This window comes from Panthera leo, chromosome E1 (assembly GCF_018350215.1).
Source record: "Panthera leo isolate Ple1 chromosome E1, P.leo_Ple1_pat1.1, whole genome shotgun sequence".
Lineage (NCBI taxonomy): Eukaryota > Metazoa > Chordata > Mammalia > Carnivora > Felidae > Panthera > Panthera leo.
Genome location: NC_056692.1, coordinates 35224799 through 35243914, shown reverse-complemented (window position 1 = coordinate 35243914; position 19116 = coordinate 35224799). Strand labels below are relative to the sequence as shown.

Below are 19116 nucleotides of genomic sequence, written 5' to 3'. Positions count from 1 at the left end.
CACCACACTCAGGGCCCAGCGCAGCCTCCCGACCCAGCCTGGGGCAGACAAAGGTCACTGGCACATCATAAGTGTTTATTGAAATAAATTGAGTACCACCCCCCCCTTCACATGCAGGTGGGCACCCACATAGCTCCTGATAGCTTCAAAGGCCTGGGTGCCTTCCACCCTCCCCACCAGCCCCTCCAACAGGCGCAGATGGTGCCGGTGCCCCCGTACCTCAGTTTCCTCTGAAGCCCCTCTCCCAGCACAGACAGCAGAGAGGACCAAAGGGCTGAGTCCCAGGGACAGGACCCTGGCCATAGCAGGGGTGGCCTTGAAGCCAGAGCCCCTGAGCAGGAATGAGGGGTGTTGGCATGCATTGGGTCCTGTCCGCCACTCCAGGCAGGGGGAGGTGGAGGCGGACTTCTAATCAGAGCCCCCTCCCCCCCGCCCCACTGATAACTAGCCAATCCTCCAGAAGCTGGGCCAGCTGCCGGCCAGTGCTGCTGAGGACAGGGGATCGTCTGAAAGCCCCCTCCTTCCAAGGACAGATAGAGGTCATCCCTGGGCCTCCGGGATAGATCCCGCCCCTACCCAGGGGGCTGGCCCCACCCTTCCTTGTGGCCCAGCGACCCAGAGCCTGCACTGCCTGCCGGTTTCTGGAACCCACTGAGGCCCAGATAGGAACCAGAGCAGATGGGGGAGAGTTGATGAACCCTTCCAAGAGATTGCGGGGGGACTCCCAGATGGTGCCTCTCTACCCAGCTGGCGTGAGGGTTCACCTGTTCAGTACCACCTAGGCACTGGTTGGGGGTATCCTGTCCCCCCCCCCCCCCCCCAGCTCCCAAGTTTGCTCTGTCCCCAGAGAGGTCTCAGGTGTCCTCTGAGGGAGCAACAGACGTGTGCCCTGTGTTAGAGAGCAGGTCAAAGACCAGGCCTTGAATGGGCCCCAGAGGGACAGATCTGTATGGCTGTCATCTCACCACTGGGACCCACAGGACAGGGAAGGGGAAGGGGAGGTTTTCATCCTCCCTTCCTGCCCCTAAGGTCCTTGCAAAGATCGCGTGGGATGACCATGCCGCTTTCTCCGCGCTCCCGTTCAGGAGTGTAGACCGGGAGTCTACCCTGAGTGCATCTTGCTGCAGCACCTCCCGGCCTCCTTGGGGAGCACGGAGCTCTCCCAGCACACCGCCACCTCGGAGAGCTGGAGAGGGACAGCTCTAGCCACCCGCTCCTGCTGAGGTGCTTCCTACCTCCCTCAGCCCTGGGACCCTGGCCCCATCTCAGGGCCTCTAGAAGGCAGGCAGGCAGGCCAGGCAGGTGTCCCAGCTCACTGCCGGCCAGCACCGCCGTGGCCTGAGGGCAGAGGGTCAGACTTGACCCAGGTGCCTCAGGGCTCCCAGACCTGTTCAGCCCTGGCCTCTCTGCCCTCTGCCCGTAACCTGCCAGCTCCCCTAGGGACTCCGTGCCAAACGTCCTTAAAATTGGATTTCTCACCGGGCCCTCTCCTGGGGTCTCCCTTTCTGGGGGATCTGGGTCCAGACCGAGTGACAGGGTGGGAGAGGGCACGTACCCCCCTGAGAGTGTGGGGCCAGGCCAGCCCAAGCTTGGCGCCCAGGCCCCGCCTTCTCGCTGAGGCCTGTGCCCACCGAGCCCGGCGGCCGCCAGCGCCTGGGTGCCGGTGCCTGCCCCTCGCCCTCCCCTAGCTTTTCTTGGCCTCCTGCTCCCTGCGCCGGAGTTTCTCGCGCTGCCGTGCGGCCTTCTCCTGGGCCTTGCGCTCCTTCTCAGCGGCCGCTGCCAGCTCCTTCACCTTCCGCTTCACTAGCGCCCGGTCATGCGAGTTGCTGAGCCCCAGGCTCTGGGGGAGGAATTCAAGGGTGAGGGAACGAGCCCCAGAACCGCCCGGAACCCTGGCCAACCCGAGCCCCAGGTTCTCTGTGCCCCAGGCGTAAGCTCTCTTCCACCCCCCAGACTTGCCTGTGGACCAGACCCCGCAGGGCAAGAATTCGGAAGGGGAGCCTTCGGAAAAGATGCCAGTGGAGGATCTTTCCAGACCCTTAGCCCCTGCCCCCACCCCTGGCAATCCTCAGCCCCGGTTCCGCCACTCTGGATTTCAGCCGTGGCACGACCCCAGCACCCCCGGGGCCCACAGAGAGCAGGTGATGTGCCCAAGGTCACACAGCTAGTAAGTAGCCGAGGCCCCTCCCCACTCAGACTCCCTGGGGACTCTCCTCACCACCCCTTCCCCAAGCAGTGTAACAGAGGGTGGGGAACAGGCCAGAAACCTCCCAGCACAAAGATCCGAGGTGCGCCCCCTGACCTCCCCTGATTACCAGCACCCTCCAAGACTGAGAATCAGTCAAGGTGATCAGGGAGAGGCCTGGTTTCTTAGGACACCAGGAGACTCGGAATCAAGAGTCAGGTGATACGACAGTAGTGGAGGTCAAGGTCAACCTGGAGACTGGGGCTGGAGCTTGAAGGTCAAACTGAAGACCTGGGCTTGAGTTTCGAGGCAGACTGGGGACCCATGCTAGAGTCCAGAGATCAGGCCATGGACCTTGCCCAGAGGTCAGAGGTCAGGGAATGGCCTCGAAGGAAGTGAAAGGAAAGGTCAGGGTGAGGGGATCCTGATCCCGGAAGGTTGCCTCGGGCTCCAGCTGGATCACGGCTCTTCTCCTCTGACCCACCTTCAGTTTGCTTCCATCCAGCTGCAGGAGCTGGGGCCCATCCACCTGCCGCGCGGCGAACTCAGCGGCATACTGCTCCAGGTTGAGGCTGTGCAGCCACTGGCCCACCTGCTGACTGGTCCAGTGGTGGACAGTGGGGAGAGGTTCGTCCAGGAACTGGGGTGGAGACCAAGGACAGTGAGGAGGGGTGACCTGGCCTGTGTCCCGAACACCCGACTCTCCGAGGTCAGGGCTTACTCACCTCATCCGAAGATTGGGACAGCGTGTGGTAGGGGTAGGAACACTTGGTCTCCTGCCGGGGACCACTGGGGATCTTGGGGCTGCTGCTGGGCGGTGTAGAGTCATCACTCAGGGTGGATTCCTAGACAGGGGGGGTGCGTGCTAAAGACAGCTCACCTGCAAGCCCAAGGGAGCCCCCCCCCACTGCCCTGCGCTCCCAACCCCCTGCCCCCTGTCTGCATGGAGCTGAATCTGGGGACGGGGCACCAGTGCCTCCTATGCATGAACCAGGAGCTGGGCAGGCACATATGACACGGTGACTCACGGGAGGCATCAGGACGTAAGGCTTCTGGGAGCACGTGGGGCTAGAACTGAGGCAGAATAGTTAGCAGGAATGGAGGAGGTGTCACTTCTTACAGGCAGCCAACCAGGATTCCCTCAGGCTAGGTCAGGGGTCCCCCTTTGTGCCTCCCCACCCCAGCCTCTAGCACCCTGGCTGCTAAGTGCCTGAGTAGAGACCACAAGCTCTCTGAGGCCCTGGGCTGTCTGTTCACTATGTTATCCCAGGGCTCAGCACAAGGGAAGGAAGAGATGGAAGGAGTCCGTGGAGGGAAAGAGGCAACAAGGAAGCGCCAGGTCAGAAGGAACTCTTTCTCCCCCGAATTCCCAGCTTTCTGATCTCCTCTGCCCCGGGAGCACATAAGGCACAGCCACGGAACAGGCTTGGAGCCTGGCAAGCAACCCACGCGGTAAGTCCTTCTCTCTTCGTCTTATTCTTTCATCTATTCGACTGGGGTAGCGTGCCTGCGCTTTGGGACAGCAAAGCAAAAGCATGCCCTTGGAGCCTTGCAAACCGTGGAGGGCGGCACGAGCATGAGCATAAGCAGAGACTGTTGCTTCTGTCCCCCGGTGTCACTTCTCCCAGAGGGCGGCGAGCTTCCTAAGCACTGGCTAGTCTGGGTCCCACTCATCTCTGTCGCCTCCAGGCCTCACCCCACCACACGGGTAGCCCGGCTCCTAAGACAGGACGTGGGGCTAGAGCCGAGCCAGGCAGGAGACTTAGCCCGAGGGGAGGAGGCCTCAGGCTGGGGGTGGGGGTGGGGGATACACCAGGGGAAGCCCAGTGTTCACTGACGCGCGTTGAATTCAGTAAATGAAACGACGAAGGAACGGCTCAGAGCGTGAGTGAGCGAACAAGTGAATGAATGAACTCAGAGAACGAGAACGGACGAACTAATGAGTCACCGGATGGCTCCGTGGGTAGACAAATGGACTCGAGGAAGGCCTGGATCCCAGCCCGAGCCAGGGTGAAGCGTGCCCTCGTGTCACCTGAGTCTGGGGCCGGCACGAGGGCAGGAAGGCCACGGGCTCACCTGAGAAGCCGACTTCTTCGGGCTGAAGCCCTCGTGTTTAGGGGAGCAGGCGGGGGAGGTGGTGTTGCCAGAGGACGCCGAGCCCTTGACGCTGTCTGTGAACCAGGAAAAGGGCAGGAACGGGGAGCCCCCTGACCTGCCGGACCCCTCCACTGACTCCCTGCGGAGAGAGCACCCTGCATGGGTGGGGGCACCGAGCCGAGGGCCGGGCCCACAGGGAACGAGGGGCGGAAACCGTGGCCAAGGGGCTGTGGGCACCACTCACCTGCTGCCCATGGACAAGCGGTTGCTGCTCTTGTCTTTCCGGCTCTTGCTAGTGGATGCTCTGCGTAAGGTGACCCTGTGGGGAGGGCAGGCGGGGAGTGGGGCAGGGCGGCCCGCCGTGCTACCCTGTACCCCACAGCCCCAAGCCTTTGCTGCTGGCCCGTTCTCCACTCACCCCAGGTCCAAGAACTTGCGGCGAGTCTTCTTATCCAGGCCGATGGTGGGGCTGGCAGGCTCAGGGGGGCTGGCGTCCCGGCTGTCATCTTTTGGAGAGGAGAGGGAAGGACATTGCCTGTGGGGTGGCTTACCCGCCTCCTTGAGCTGCCAGGGTGAGGTGATGGAAACCCTTCTGACTTAGGATCAGGTAACTTGGCTCTGGTGCCCTTCGCTAGCTGTGCGACTGAGGACAAATCGCCCTACCTCGCTGAGCTGCCTTTATCTCAGACAGGGGGATGATCACACCTGATCTACAATAACACCTATGTCACGGGACCCGTGATGACACCTGTCTGTTTCAAGGAATATGCGCAAAAAGCCTTATGCAACCCACGAACGCGTAGGGGCCGCTGCTAGTCAGGGTTCAGTTTATCCTGACCAACTTCTAACCAGCCTTCCGATCTTGGCTCCCATGTCACGCCCTCAGAGAAGCCTTACAGGATGCTCCCCGCTGGGTCCTTCCGCCCTGCTCGGTGTCGCCCCCGCCACCGCGCACGTTTCTCCCATAGCGCTGATTACAGCTTGTAACCCGCACGTTTAGTTGAGAGATGATTTGATCGCTTCCCCTTAACCTATAAGGAATTACTAGATGGCCTCTCCCCCAAACTGCAAGCTTCGCGAGGGAAAAGGCTGCATCTGTTTCCCCACCTGTGTGTCCCCAGTGCGCAACAGAGTCTGGTACACAGGAAGCGAATGCGTGAGCCGTAATGTGTCCTCCCCCCCTCCCCCCTCCCTCCTCCCCCCTCGCCAAGGTGCTCGGCCCTGCTTGGTCCGCCCGCTGCAGTCCCGGCGCCCGCCAGCAGGGGGCGCCGCCACCGGCCACCGCTCACCTTCGCTGTGCGGCTCCGCGCGCGGGTGGCGGCGCACGAAGCTGGGCGAGCTGTCCGAGGAGGGCGCGGAGCGCGGCGGCGAGCAGGAGGCGGCGGCCAGGCCCTCGTGCGAGGTGGCGTTGTGCAGGGGCCGGTAGCGTGTGAGCGGCGAGGGCGGCGGCTCGTCTTCGTCCAGGCTGCGCCGCAACCCCGGAGGCTCCAGGCAGAAAGAGCCCCCCGCCGGGGACCCCGGGCCCGAGTGCAGAGGCGAGCGCAGCCGGTGCAGGGGGCTCCCGCAGCCGTCCGTCACCTGGGGGAGGGGGCAGCCGCTCACTGCCAACCCTCCCCGCCTCTTCCCCGAGGGGCTGGGAATTGGTTTCACCCCGCAAACTGCGAGGGGGCCCCCTGAAGGGGCTGGCTGGGCCGTGAGATGTGGGAGATGGGCGGGGGGGGGGGGGGGGGGGGGAGGGGGCTTCGGTCATGCAGGCTGGGGTTGAATCCCGCCCTCCTCACTTCCTAACTGCGTGCATTTGTTACTGAACCTCTCAGAGCCTCAGTTCCCTCACACGCATGATGGGAATGATCACACCTTGCGTAAAATTTGACGTGAGCCAGATGTGAATGTTGGTGCTACTACGTCAGAAGTCTGGGAGTGGGGTTTCCCTGGAAAGGGGTTTGGAGGGATGGGGGGGTGGGGCGGGCCAGAGGGGGGTGGGTAGGGTACGTGTGATTGGGTGGGCTGCCCCGACCTTGCCTCCGGGCCCATCGGAGCCTTCGCCATCCTCTGCAGAGCTGGCACTGTCCCGAAGCCTGGAGCGGGAAGGTCGGTGTCTCCGGCCCTTGGCCAGTAGCTGGGCTCGGGCCTTATGTAAACTGCTGTCCAGTCTGACGGTCTCTGGCACAGCCAAGTCCAGGTCTGTGAACCAGGTGGGGGGGGGGGGGGGACACAGACCAGACACGTGAGGACAGCAAGCCCAGAGGCCCACCCACCTCAGGCAGCCGCCTGCACTCACACCCCAGACATTCAACCACTGTTTGTGAGTGCCGGGCCCCGGGAGTACGAATGAGACGGAGAACAGGGTCCCAGACGGTCGCCGGGCAAGCCAGACGCGTCAGCACCTGAATGCGGCCGTGTGGGGCAAACGCTCACGGACACCGAGGAGGACAGGAGCGTCCTGTCTGGATGGGTCAGGGGAGGAAGCACCAAAGTGGTCTAAGGTCTGGGTGGGAGTTTACAAGAGAGGAGGTTTGGCAACCTGCTCTCCGCACGGCGGGAGCACCTCCGGGGCACTTGCGGGGCCGCTCTGTGGAGAGGAGGGCTGGGGATGAGGCCGGACAGATCATGGTAATAACAGCTCCCCTTTAAGAAGCCCCAACGACGTGCCAGAAGGTTCACACCTCGCCCCGTCCGCTCAAAACACCCCAGTGAGCGAGGGACAACTATTACGCGCGTCGTACAGCCTTGCAAACTGAGGCTCAGGGAGGTCAAGTTCTTGAGGGCAGCCACCAGCTGGTAGTGGTCCGGGATCCGAGCCTGACTCATCTGGCTCCAGAGACGGGCTCGCTGGGCCACGCCTGGGGTTGGCGCTCAGACACAGCACTGCCGAGAAGGCTCGCAGCTGAGCTGGGACATAGCAGCGGCGTCAGGGGGAAACCCAGGCCCCGGGAGGCCTGTCTCCACCATCCTGGGGGCGGCGGTGCCGGGCTGGGTCCCGGATGAAGACGTGGAGGAAGACAGGCAAACCCAGCGGATCATGCAAAATCCCAACTGCTCCTCGTTTTCCTTCTCATCTGTTCCACCTGGGAACGAAGCCCCCGCTCCGCAGCATCTCCAGGCTCGGCACTGGGGTCTCCGGGCAGAAGATGTCCTTCCCAGACCTCAGGATGGGTTAAGACCTTTTCTTCCCCCCCCCCCCCCACGATCTCAGGGTCCCCCATCCCATCACTCATGCCTGCCCTGCCTTCCCTGCTCCTCTTTGTCCTGTCTGCAGACACCCCCTAAGCCACCCCAGTTGCTGGCCTGACTTAACTACCACCTCCTGGTTCACCCCCGAAGCCCGGGGCACCTCGGCACCGGCCAGGGGACTTGCCACGTCAAAGGCACCCAGGCTCCTCAAGGAATCCACCCAAATGAACCCACCGCCTTGCCTCAAACCGGCTTCCCTTTTGCTCCTCGGCTCAGCAGAAGGCCCCGTCATCCACCCAGCCCCCCAACTCAGCCCCAAGCTACCCTTTGCCCTCGGCTGTTAGCTCCACTTTCGACATACCTCTAGACACACTGAAATATTTATGGTGAAACGATGCAATGTTTTGGATTAGGTTCAAAATAATCCAGGGGAATAGGAGTGGAGCCTGGCATACACACGGAGAGAAAGGGGAGGGACAGCAGAGGAAGAAGGGGGAAGAGGTGAGGCAGGGAGAGGATGGGAAGGCAGGGAGGAGAGGGGGACACACAGCCTCCCTGGTCTAGGTCACTATCACCTCCTGCCTCAATTATCGCAAAAGCCTCCAAGCTGATCTTCCCTTGTCCTCCCTTTCCCATTTACGGTCTATTTTCAACACAGCGGTGGCCAGAGTGATCCTGATAGAACATGTCAGCCCTTGTCACTGCTCTGCTCAGAACCCTCTGGGGACTTCCACCTCGCACAGAGTAAGCGCCAAGTCGTCCCAGTGGCTTTTCCAGACTCAGTCCGTGCTCCCCTTACCTCTCTGAGCTTCTCCTTCTCCCCTCGTGCTCCCTCCACTCCTGGCCATCCCAGCCTCCTGGCTCTTCCTCACACAAGCCTCGCCTGCACCTCAGGGCCTTTGCACTTCCTCTTTCCCTTTCCTGCAAGGCTCTCACCACGGGTTTCTGCGTGGTTCTCTCCTTCACCTCCTTCAGGTCTTTGCTTTAAATGCTTTCTGTCACCGAGGACTTGACTGACCACTCAACTTATAATTCCCCCCCCCCCGCCCCAGAACCCCAATCTCTGTTTTTCCCTATATCATGTATCATTCTCTGGCATGCTGTGTATTTTGCTTAGTTTATGGTCTCTCCAGTCATTAGAATGCCAGCTCCATGAGGGCTGACGTTCCTCTTTTTTTCACTGCTCTAACTCAGGATGGATGCCGGCACATAGTAGGGTCTTGGTAAATATTCTAATGGAAAAGCCGTGGTTCTGTCCATCTGCCTTCACACCTCTGCAACCCGGTCTCTTCTCTCCCTTGGGACTGAACCGCCTGAGCTCAGGCCTTCAGCAGCCACTTCCCCGAAGACCCAGCCAGCTGAGCACGGCCTCAGCGTCCTTCCATCCTGAGCTCCTTGCCAACGGTCCGCCTCCCTCCCCACTTGTCACGAGCCAGAAGAAACTTCCTAAAGCGCATTTCTGACTGTGTCCCATAATTGCTTGCTTTTGAAACCCAGGGCGGGGCAGGGGATGGGGGAGGGTTCCAAAGCCAACACCATAAAGCCCATGCCCCTCAGCCCTCCAGGCAAGGCCGGAGGGGTCCCAGCTCCCCCTTTCTGTGTTTCCCACATTTCCTCTGCACGGCGGGCTCTTATAGGGACCATGGTTAAGAGCCGGCTGGCCGGGGCTGAATCCAATTTTGCCATTTGCTGGCTGGGTGACTCTGGACAAGTCACTTACATTTAGATATTGGCTTCCGCGTCAGCAAGACGGGGTCATGGCAGGAGTATGTTCCTCGCGGGGTTGTGTGAGCGTTAAATCAGATCACTATATAAAGCTGTGCCAGAATGCCCGTGGCTAAGGGCTCAGAGAGCACGAGCTGTGGGTGGCCTTGGCGGGAGCGGTACTAACCTGCCGGCCGCACCTGGGTCCCTGTCTCCACCTGCCTCTGCCTGGGCCGCTCCTGCAGCCCTCCTCTGCCCCACCCCTCCTTTGTCCGGCTGTCAACTCAAATCCATCATCCTGCCGGCCCCGCAGGACCGCTGCCCCTCTGCAGGCCTGGCCCTACGGTCTGGTCGGAAGTGACCGTCCCGTGCCAGTCCGCACGCGGCAGAGGGTCGAGCCCTGCGCCGTCCGCCGTGTTCCGTGAGAGCTGGCGCGGGGCCCGGCAGAGAGGAGGTGGTCAGTCGGTGTTTGCTGTATTCAAGCTAAGTCACCCTTTGGGGACCAGCGCAGAGCCGGGCAGAGACGGGCTCAAGACACGCGAAGGTGGTGACGTGCACGCTCCACACTTAAGTCCTCTGCGGAGCGCTCTGCCCCATGACATGTTTCTTGTCTCGTCTCGTCGTGTGGGTGCTTCCGTGTGGGTCCCCCGCTTGCCCCCGCACTAGAACGCAAGCTCCTCGAGGGCAGTGACCTTGTCTGGCTTGTTCGGTGCTGTCTCCCTGCGGCCTGGAACAGAGCCTGGCACATGATAGGGGCCCAGTGGTATTTGCGGAAGGGACGAAGGCAGGGGCTGGGGGCTATAGGTTAGGTAGCCGGGCTGAGGTCTGGGAGACAGTGAAGAGCTAAGGTGGTAGAGAGAACAGGGAAGAACTTTCCAAGGAGAAGGGATGGTGTGGGCCAGTGGAGGCTGCAAGGAGAGGGGACCGGCCCGGACACCGGGGAGGGTGGACCCACGGGGACGGTCACAGTTGTCCAGACGCAGTGGCGGAGGCTTGGCGAGGGGAGAGGTCCTGCCAGAGGACTGCTATTTGGGACCCCAGCCTTGACGCTGCGCCCCTAGTTCCTTAGCTGCCCCTGCTTCGCTTCTGGGGTTTTCCAGAGGGAGCCCTCTGCCCCCCGATCCCTGACACAGACTCTCCAAGCGTTATCTGCAAGCAGCAAGGACTGAACCACAGAATAAGACTGGCTACCACTCACGGGGCTCTCGCTGTGCCAGGCACCGGTTCTAAGTGCTTTCCGATCACTAGCTCATTTAAACTCCCCACAACCCTAGGAGGAAGAGACTCCGGGAATCCCCAGGGCAGCCTTAATTTGCCTGAAGGCCCACGGCTGCCGAAGAGAGGGGCCAAGGTTACAGGCAGTCTGGCTCTGGAGGCTCAGTGTGTAAGTACTCAGCCCGCTCTACCTCCCCTGAGGCGGAGATGGGAGCACCTTGTGAGTCCAACCTCTCATTTTATAGGTGGGGAAACTGAGGCTCAGACAGGCAAGGTTTGGCCAAAGGTGCAGGGGGAGTTCAGGACAGCATCCAGGCCTCCTGGCTCCCAGACTAGTGTTCTCGCTGTTCTGGGACGCCTGGACAGCTGGTGCCCAGCTGCCCTGGCCCAGGGAGAAGGGCCCTTTGCTCCTGACTCTGGGCCACATCAGGACTGCAGGCAGCTTACCTCGGAGGGTCAGAGGGTTGAGGGAGCAAAGGAACTTCTAGGGGGGCTTAAGTGTTTTTGAGACAAGGTGGGGCCTGTCTCTCCTCTGGTCCCTGTTCTACCTGGCTCCCTGGCTTCCCTCCATCTCTGTGTCTGTCTCTCTGTCTCTCTCTTTCTCTCCCCAGCAGGGAGTTAGCCCAGCCCTGGGCACTGGGGAGTCATGAATATTTAATTGCCTTTCGAATCAGGAAGCAGGCAAGGCAGCCAGCTACCTCAGCAGGTCTGGGAGCAGGAAAACAGGCAGAGTTGGGGTTAGGGGGTGTTGGGAGGCCCAGAAGCCGAGGTAAGGGGGCGCTCACTTCTGTCAGGCCAGGCCTGGGTGCAGATGGTGAGACCCGAGTCTGAGGCCCAGAGGCAGCTGGAGGCTGGAGGAGTCCAGGAGGCAAACCCTTCATTCCACGGGCCCCAGGGAGGCCAGGAAAGCAGTTTCCCAGGAACCAGGAGGCAGGAGTTCCTGGCATTGCCAGGGCATGTGGCCACACAGGGGAGAACCGGGTGAGCAGGAGAGGGCGGGGAGAGGAGGGGAGGGCAGGTAGAGATGAGAAGGCAGGGGAGGAGAAGCCGGGAGCCCCTTGAGGCTTGTGCACACAAATGTGAGTGTCCTGGGCTCCACACCTGCCATCGGCTTCAGGCAACCGCTTCTGTCTCCACCTCTCCCTCCATGTTCCTTCACCTTCCCTGCTCCCTGACTCCTCCACCAAATCCAGCAAGGAAACAGCCTTTCCACCCCAGTGCATGCTGGGGACTCAGCCCTGTCAGGGTGGTCTCTCCCCATATCACACAATAGAAAGACTGCAGGGGGTAAATGATGGAAGGAGCAGGTGCGCGCATGCACCCCAGTGTGTAAAGAGGGGGCCAGCCTGGGGGTACAGAGGCTCTATGTCCTATGCATTTGATTTCCACGCACATCCTGCAGGCTAAGGTCCCTCACTATGCGATGTGGAGGTAACGTGTATCACCTGTGCTGGGGACATGGGGACACGGCCCGGTGACTGAGAGCAGGGAGTCAGGCGGTCTGGAGTTCTAGTCTCAGCTCTGCCACTAACCTGCCATGTGATCTTTAAAGCAAGTCACTGCAGCACTCTGTGCTCTCGGCACCTTGTCTGGACAAAGGGCACACCTCTTAGCATGACTGTGGGGAGTAAATGATATAGCGCATGGGAGACTGGGGTGTTAGCCTAGTACCTGGCATGAGACAGTACTTGATAAATGAAGACCCTTATTGTTGTAATTGGCATAGATAGTAATGACAAAGACCCAGGTTGAAAGGCCACAAAGCGCACGCGCGCTCACACACACACACACACACACACACACACACTGACACACACTGAAGTCCCAGAGGGAATCCCCCCAATGCTGATGGCCTTGGATAGAGTTAGAGCAAACAGAACTTACCAAAAACCTCGTCCGCAGGTTCTCGTAGCTTTGAAGAAGCCATGACTCAAGGAAGCTGGGGAGGATCGGGTGGGAGAGAGAGAGAGAGAGAGGAAAAAAAATGACTATGGATAAGAGGTTCAGGTTGGTGGAGACCAGGGAGCTGCCGCTGGCTACCTGCTCCTGGTCTTATGGCCCCTCACCTTCCCTTAGAACCTTCCTCCAGCTCCTTGGAAAAGAAGTCGCCTGAACCATACTCTGGACTGTGAGAGCTAGGGCAGGAGGCAGAAATAGAAGAGTGGACAGGGGCAGGAGCAAATCCGGGGTGTAGACACAGGCTGAGTCTTATGGTTTGTGGCCACGCTGATTTGCTGCGTGCCTTCACACGGCTCACTGAACTGCCCCCCTTCACTGTGCTGGGCCTTTCTATCATCACCATTCCCTAAAAACTTTTGATCGTCATAAATTGTCCAACATCAAATCTGGGAGAAATCTTGGGGATTATTAAACCTAATCCTCTCGTTTTACAAATAAAGAAACAGAGGGGAGAGTGACTGTTAAGGTCACTGTTAATTTAAGGTCACATGGCAAGCCAATGGCAAAATCAGGAGCAGAACCCAGGTTCTTCCATCCATCCATCCATCCATCCATCCATCCATCCACCTGCCCACCTACATAGCCATCTATCTACTTGCCCATCCATCCAACCGTTCACTCACCTATCCACTATCCAACCATTCATTCATCCATCCACCAACCAACCATTCACTCACCCATCCATCCATCTATCCATCCATCCATCCATCCATTCATTTGCCCATCCACCATCCATCCATTCACTCACCCATCCACCATCCATCCATTCACCCATCCACCAAGCATCCATTCATTCGCCCATCCACCATCCAACCATTCATTCGCCCATCCACCATCCAACCATTCATTTGCCCATCCACCATCCATCCATCCATTCATCCAGCCATGCACCAACCATCCATTCATTCACCCATCCACCATCCATCCATTCATTCGCCCATCCACCATCTATCCACTCATTCATTCACCCATCCACCATCCATCCATCCATCCATCCATCCATCCATCCATCCCTGCATCCATTTGCTCATACTATCTCTGCACCCATTAGTTCATACTATCCATCCATCTGTCTTCCCATCTATCACCCAGTCCTACTTCACCCCCCGTCCCCCACCCCTGGTGTGCTCACCACCTGCCTTCCTGAACATGAGCTGTTCAGGAAGCTGGCACCATCAGCAGGGCCACTGTTCTTGACAAACTCACAGTTCTCACAGTTCCAGACAGACTCACAGATGCAGAAGGGTATGGGGAGTACTCACAGCAGAACAGTGGACAGCCAAATCTCTGTGATACATCAAGTATGTTCCGGGAGGAAGCGTGATGGGTAGGGGTTTGGTTTTGTTTTGCTTTGTGGGGGGTGGGGGAAGCAAGAAGGGAGGCAGGTGGGGAAGCAGGATGTACAATGCATCTGAAACTATGTGGGCAGGCTCCTGAGCAGACGCAGGATAGCAGCAGCCCTAAACCAAGGCCTGGGTGTTAGAGGGGAAGGGGAATACCAGACAGGGTGAGAGAGAGAGGACGCTCAGGGGCAGGGGCACACTGCAGGGCTGGAAAACGATCTCCAGTTACTGCTAACACTCAGGTCCCGTGAGCAGTGCAGGGCATTGGGCTAGAAATGCATTTGACAGGTATGGGGAAGCTTGGCCTCATGCTTGCTGGAGTCTTTTCCAACTTTCCTCTTCTGTTACTACATAGACACCATCTCGCTGGGAGCTGTCCAGGCTTGAGATTCTTAGTATCCCCACTATACACACGGCAAAACTCAGATGCAGGGGATAAGAGGCAGAATTCAACCTCAACCTGTCTCCTGCTCCTCAGCCCCATCCTGGGTGACGATTTGCAGTTTGGGAGGGTGCGATTGAGGAAAGGCCCCTGCTGGAAGAAGGGAGAGACGTCGTGGAAGGGAAGCTGGTCCACACTGTCTAGGATGGGAGAAACTTCTAAACCACCTCCACCCCTAGCTCCCCTGCTTGGGGCTGAAAGCAGGAAGTGAGGTATGAGAAGGGGTCCTGCAAGAACTCTCGTGCCATTCTTGACCTCTGGGTGCCAATAGCAAAGAAATTCTAGAACCCCTCTTCCTGCCTGAAGGGCCGTCTTGGAAGCAAGGCTGCCCCTAAGAATGAGCACAATTCCCTCATTCAATCACAAAGCCTCATCTGCCCAAGACCCGGCCGACCCCTCCTTCAGAAAGCTGTCTTAGACAGCCCTCCTTCCTCCCATTTGTCCACATAATTTCTAAATCCGCCCTTCCCCAACCACTGGGAAATGGGGGATTTTTCATACTTCACTGATTCCCTAAATAGGTCATGGCTCCCCTGCATCAGATGGGAGCTCCCTGAGGAGAGGGGAGGGTATTCCCCATCCCATTAGGGACTCTCTGAAGAGAAGAACTGCCTCTCCCATCAGAATGGAGGCCCTCTGAGGTCAGCAGCGGTGCCTCCTCTCTTAGACGAGCTGAGAATGGAGATGACCCGTGTTCTGCACTACAAGTCCCAGTCCTGGGTGGAGACCCTCTTGTGGATGGAGCCCTCTTTCAGGCACCCTCTGGGGTAGGCCGGGCCTTCCAGTTCACCCTGTGCCTCGTCCATCCTGATTCAGCACAAACGGCTTTCCTTCCCTCCCCTCAACAACTAACTCCCTGGGGTGTGTATGGGGCGACCCGTGGGGAACTCTGGGAAGCAGGCCATCCAAGAGGTCACCAGACCCCTCTCACCAGAACTGAGCTTTGGAAAACCACCCCCCCTTCACACTCCTACACACACACACACACACACACACACACACACACTCTCATATGCGCAATTTCAACCAGCAACTGCCACAAGGTGGAAATGAAACGGGGCACAGGCTGGGGACTGGTGCTACGAGGCCACTCCTTCTTCCCAAAGCTTCCAGTTCCCAGGGGAGCAGCACCCATGACCTTTGACTCTTCTCTGGGAGTAAGGGAGGCTTTCTGGGAGCCCGGGAAGGAGAAAGAGAAAGGGGCACGAGCCCAGGAGGGAAGTGGGAAGTAGGAACAGGGGCAGACAGGTTGATGGAGAGTCAGTCCACAGAGCTGCAGAGCGGAGGAAGAAAGAGCTGGGAAGAGAGGAGTGGGGCCGGGGAAGCAGTGGTGGAGACGGGCTCCCTGGGCCGGGAGTGAGGCCCCAGGAAGGGCTGCAAGGAGAGACCCAAGGGGTGGCTGTCGGGAGAGGGGCGGGCCCCAGCGGGAAAGGGGCCCGGGAAGAGGAGAAAGACTAAGGCAGAAGTGCGACTGGGAACGGCTGGGAAGGAAAGGCCGGGAGGGGAGGTTGGAGGTGGGGGTGCGGGCAATGGGGAGCCGGAGAAAGCGGCGCCCCCTCCCCTAGGCCCCGGCTGCGGCGGCGGGCGGCGGGCGAGTCGGAGCGCGCTCCCAGCACCGCGGAGGCCAGGGCACCTACCGCACTCCCGGTCGGGGCCGGGCGGCTAGTTTCTCTCCGGTCCAGCCGTCCCACTCCACGCCGAGCAGGAAGGAGTTAAGCCCTCTCCCCCTCCCCCCCCACCAGTTTTTTAAAATTAATTTCTCCGGGAGGGAGAGGATTAGGGACACAAATCCCATCTCCGCCCCCTCCCCCCCCGACAGCCCCAGCACCCCAGCTCCGCGCGGCCCCCCAGGGCTGGGGAAGAAAGGCCCTATCCGACCCCACTCGGGGTCCCGCCGCGATCCCCAGTGACCCCCGCTCTGCTTCCCGGTCCGCGTCGGGGTCCTCACCTCCAGCATCAGTCATCTTCAGCGTCCGGCGCCGCGGGAGCCCCTCGGGCCCATGGTCCTCCGGGCGCGGGCCAGGCGGGGAGGGGCGGGGGACCGTCACCCCGGCCGCGGGGGGCTGCGGGCGGGCTCGAGCCGCTCCATCCCGGGAGAGGGGCGGGCGCGGAGAGTCCCGGAGCCGGAGGCGATGGGGGGAGCGGGAGACGAGGAGAGGGTTTGCGGGGAGCGGGAGGCGCGGGCGGGGCTGGACCGGAGCCCTGACGGGAGGATGCTCCGTGCGCGCGCGCGTGTATGCGTGTGCGCGTGTGTGCGCGCGTGTGTGTGTGCGTGTGTGTGTGTGTGTGAGAGAGAGAGAGCGAGAGAGAGAGAGAGAGAGAGAGAGAGAGAGAGAGAGAAGGGAGGGACGGAGGGAACCACCTCCCCGCCCGCCGCCCGCCGGGCCCCGCCGGATGCAGGCCCCCCGCCGGGCAGGCCGACACGCGTCGCGTCGCGTCCGCGGGGGTCCGCTGGGGTCTCCCGGGAAGGGGCGGTGCGGGGGGCGTGTGGCGGGGAGGCGGACGCCCGGAGACAAAGAGCAGGAGGGAGGGAGGGAGGGAGGGAGCGAGAGGGGGCGGAGGCGGCAGGACGGGAGGGAGGCGGAGGCCCCGCGCGGTGGTCGGGCGAGGGGATTCCGAGTTGCAGCTACTCGTGGGGCCTCGGAAGTCCGGCGGGGAGGGGAGGGCGGGTGGGAGAGCGGCCCCGCCTCTAGACCCACGGGGCTTCCGCCTCCTCGGCGAGGTCTGTGAGGGCTCCCGATTCATCCATTCAACCGACGTCCACCGAGCAACTTTGGGCGCCAAGGGAACGGAACCACCAGGGCCCCGGCCCGTCGGGGCTCGCGGCGTTGTCAGGGGGACAGACGAGCCCGGGTGCCGTGAGCCCCGGTTCATAGAGGACACTTCAGCGCCGCGAGTGCGCACTGGAGGACGCAGGCCAGGCCCGGGGGTGGGTGAGGGTGGAGGTGGTGGCGATCCGGCAGGCTTCCAGGTGGAGGTGTTGTGTTGGCTACCCCTGCCGGGCAGCACAGGGTAGGAGTGCTAGTGGGGCTAGGGGGTGGCGGGCTAAAAAAGGAAGAGGAGTGAGGCTGCAAAGGTGCAGAGGGAGTGCTTGAAGTTTAAACGGGGAGCCATGGGGGGGGGCAGTAACAGAGGAATGAGGGGCTCAGATTTGCCTTTTAGGAAGCACCCTTTGGCTCCCCTGTGCAGAGCGGATTGGAGAAGCCAGCTGGAGGCAGGGAGAGCCCTGGTGAGGCCGAGAGGTGAGGGCAGGAGGCCTGAAGATCACAGGTCAAGCTGAGAACTGTTCGGGATAGAGAATGAAAGAAATTGGCCAGCTTTGGGGGACCACTGGCCACTGAAGGAGAAGGAGGCCTGGTTTGAGGTTCGAGTCCCGGAGTCAGGGGTGGGGGGTGGGGGCAGGGATGAGATCACACTTGGAGCAGTGAGCTGGAGTTGGTGGCAGGCCAGCCCCGGGGGGAAATAGCGTAATAGTCAACAGCTAGCTACCATACTGTGATGGCGTAGGAGCCGGGCGCTGTACTAAGCACGTTTTTCCCTGCTAGTTAATGTCACCCTTACAATAAACCCATGAGGTAGTTGTTTCTATTACCCCCGTTTTAAGAGGGGGGAAACAGAGACTTTGAAGAATGAAAGTGGCTTCTTCCAGAGCAAATAGGGGGTCCGGAGCTCAAGGGGGAACTGTGCAGCCTGTAGGGATAGAGTTCTCCAATGGCCGGCTGGAGTATCTGTAGTCACAGGTCTCTGAGGGGCTGTGGGAAATGGCATGTTGAGCTCGGATGGCCTGAGGGTTGTGGGTGAGGACAGAATTAATAAGCCTTAAGGCTGAAGTTGTCCTAGGAAATCTGTGGGCATTTTAGGGATCTCTGGGTCTGTCTTTGGAATCTGCTGGCAGGCATGGAGTGTTGGCTAGACTGTGGGGAGCGGAGGAGGGGGCTGGAGACTCTGGGTGACACCCTACAGGGCTGAGTCTGGGATCTTTAAAGAGGACATGACTTTCAGGCATCTGGTGAGGTCTGGGTGATAGGGTGGAGTGAGGAGCTGATTACATAGGCCCTGTAGGGAGTGGGGACATCATGGGTGTGGAACACCAGTGTTGAGGGGTGCGGGTTCTGCGGGAGAGGGTGTCTGCTAGGCCATAGGACCTGGAAGGAGCCCTGTTTCTAGTGATGCCTAACCTTCTGGGAGTTCAGAAAACGCCCTTCGTTTGATTTCCCTCCACTATGGCAAGTGTTGGGGTTGTGGCATCCTGCTCAAGCAGGCGATAGAGCAGGGCCGTGGTAACAAGCCTCACATAGACCTGCCCATAGCCACTTGACATAGCCCCAAACATGGACATACGTCATGGTTATGTCACACCTTAGGGCTGAGAGACTCAAAGCAAAGCCACACATAACATCCCCAGCCATACGACACACTCAAGGCTTAGACATGGGGAACCACTTGGCCCACCTTTTGGAACATGCAGTGTGCAGGACCCTCACACAATGCACAGGACAGATGGGGGCACCGGGAGCCCACCATATACACGTAGCCCCAGTCAGACCAGCAGAAGGTGTCACAACCCCATGTCTGCCTTCCCACCCGTGTTGGTCCGGCCACTTCACTTCTTGGGATTTCTTGGCTAGGTTCCCTGAGCAGGGCCTCAGTGACCTCTATCTCTGGAGCCATGACCTGTGGCCTTGTGGTCTGGTGGTCTCTGATCTTGGGATTTGGGCACCTGGATCTTTCTTCCCGGAAGTATTCTAAGGATCCTCCAAGGATGATCTACCTGGAGAAGATGACTTGAGAGGCATGGTCACCATCCCCAGGTTTCTAAGTACCCTCCAGGTGGGTGGCAGGCTGGATGGGTGCTCTATGGTCCTGAAGTGTAGAACTAGGATTTTTGAGAGGAAGGAGTGGGAAGCCAGAATTTGGCTTGACATGAGACTTGTGTGACAAAACCCTCCACAAGGGAGTGCCTGCCTCAGGTGCTGACTGCCACCAGGGGTTCTGGT

At 60.0% G+C, this 19116-nt stretch overlaps 1 protein-coding gene across 1 annotated transcript; it reads right to left on the bottom strand.

The window, feature by feature from the left end:
* Positions 1–30: 30 nt before the first annotated feature.
* On the bottom strand, positions 31–12302 carry SAMD14 (sterile alpha motif domain containing 14). The gene is made up of 9 exons (XM_042914544.1): positions 12260–12302; positions 6300–6466; positions 5572–5860; positions 4701–4788; positions 4527–4601; positions 4262–4421; positions 2911–3030; positions 2670–2825; positions 31–1840 (listed from the first exon to the last, which is right to left on the bottom strand). The coding sequence occupies exons 1-9, from the start codon at positions 12300–12302 to the stop codon at positions 1685–1687; spliced, it is 1254 nt and encodes a 417-aa protein (XP_042770478.1). The 3' UTR covers positions 31–1684.
* Between the last annotated feature and the right edge of the window lie 6814 nt (positions 12303–19116).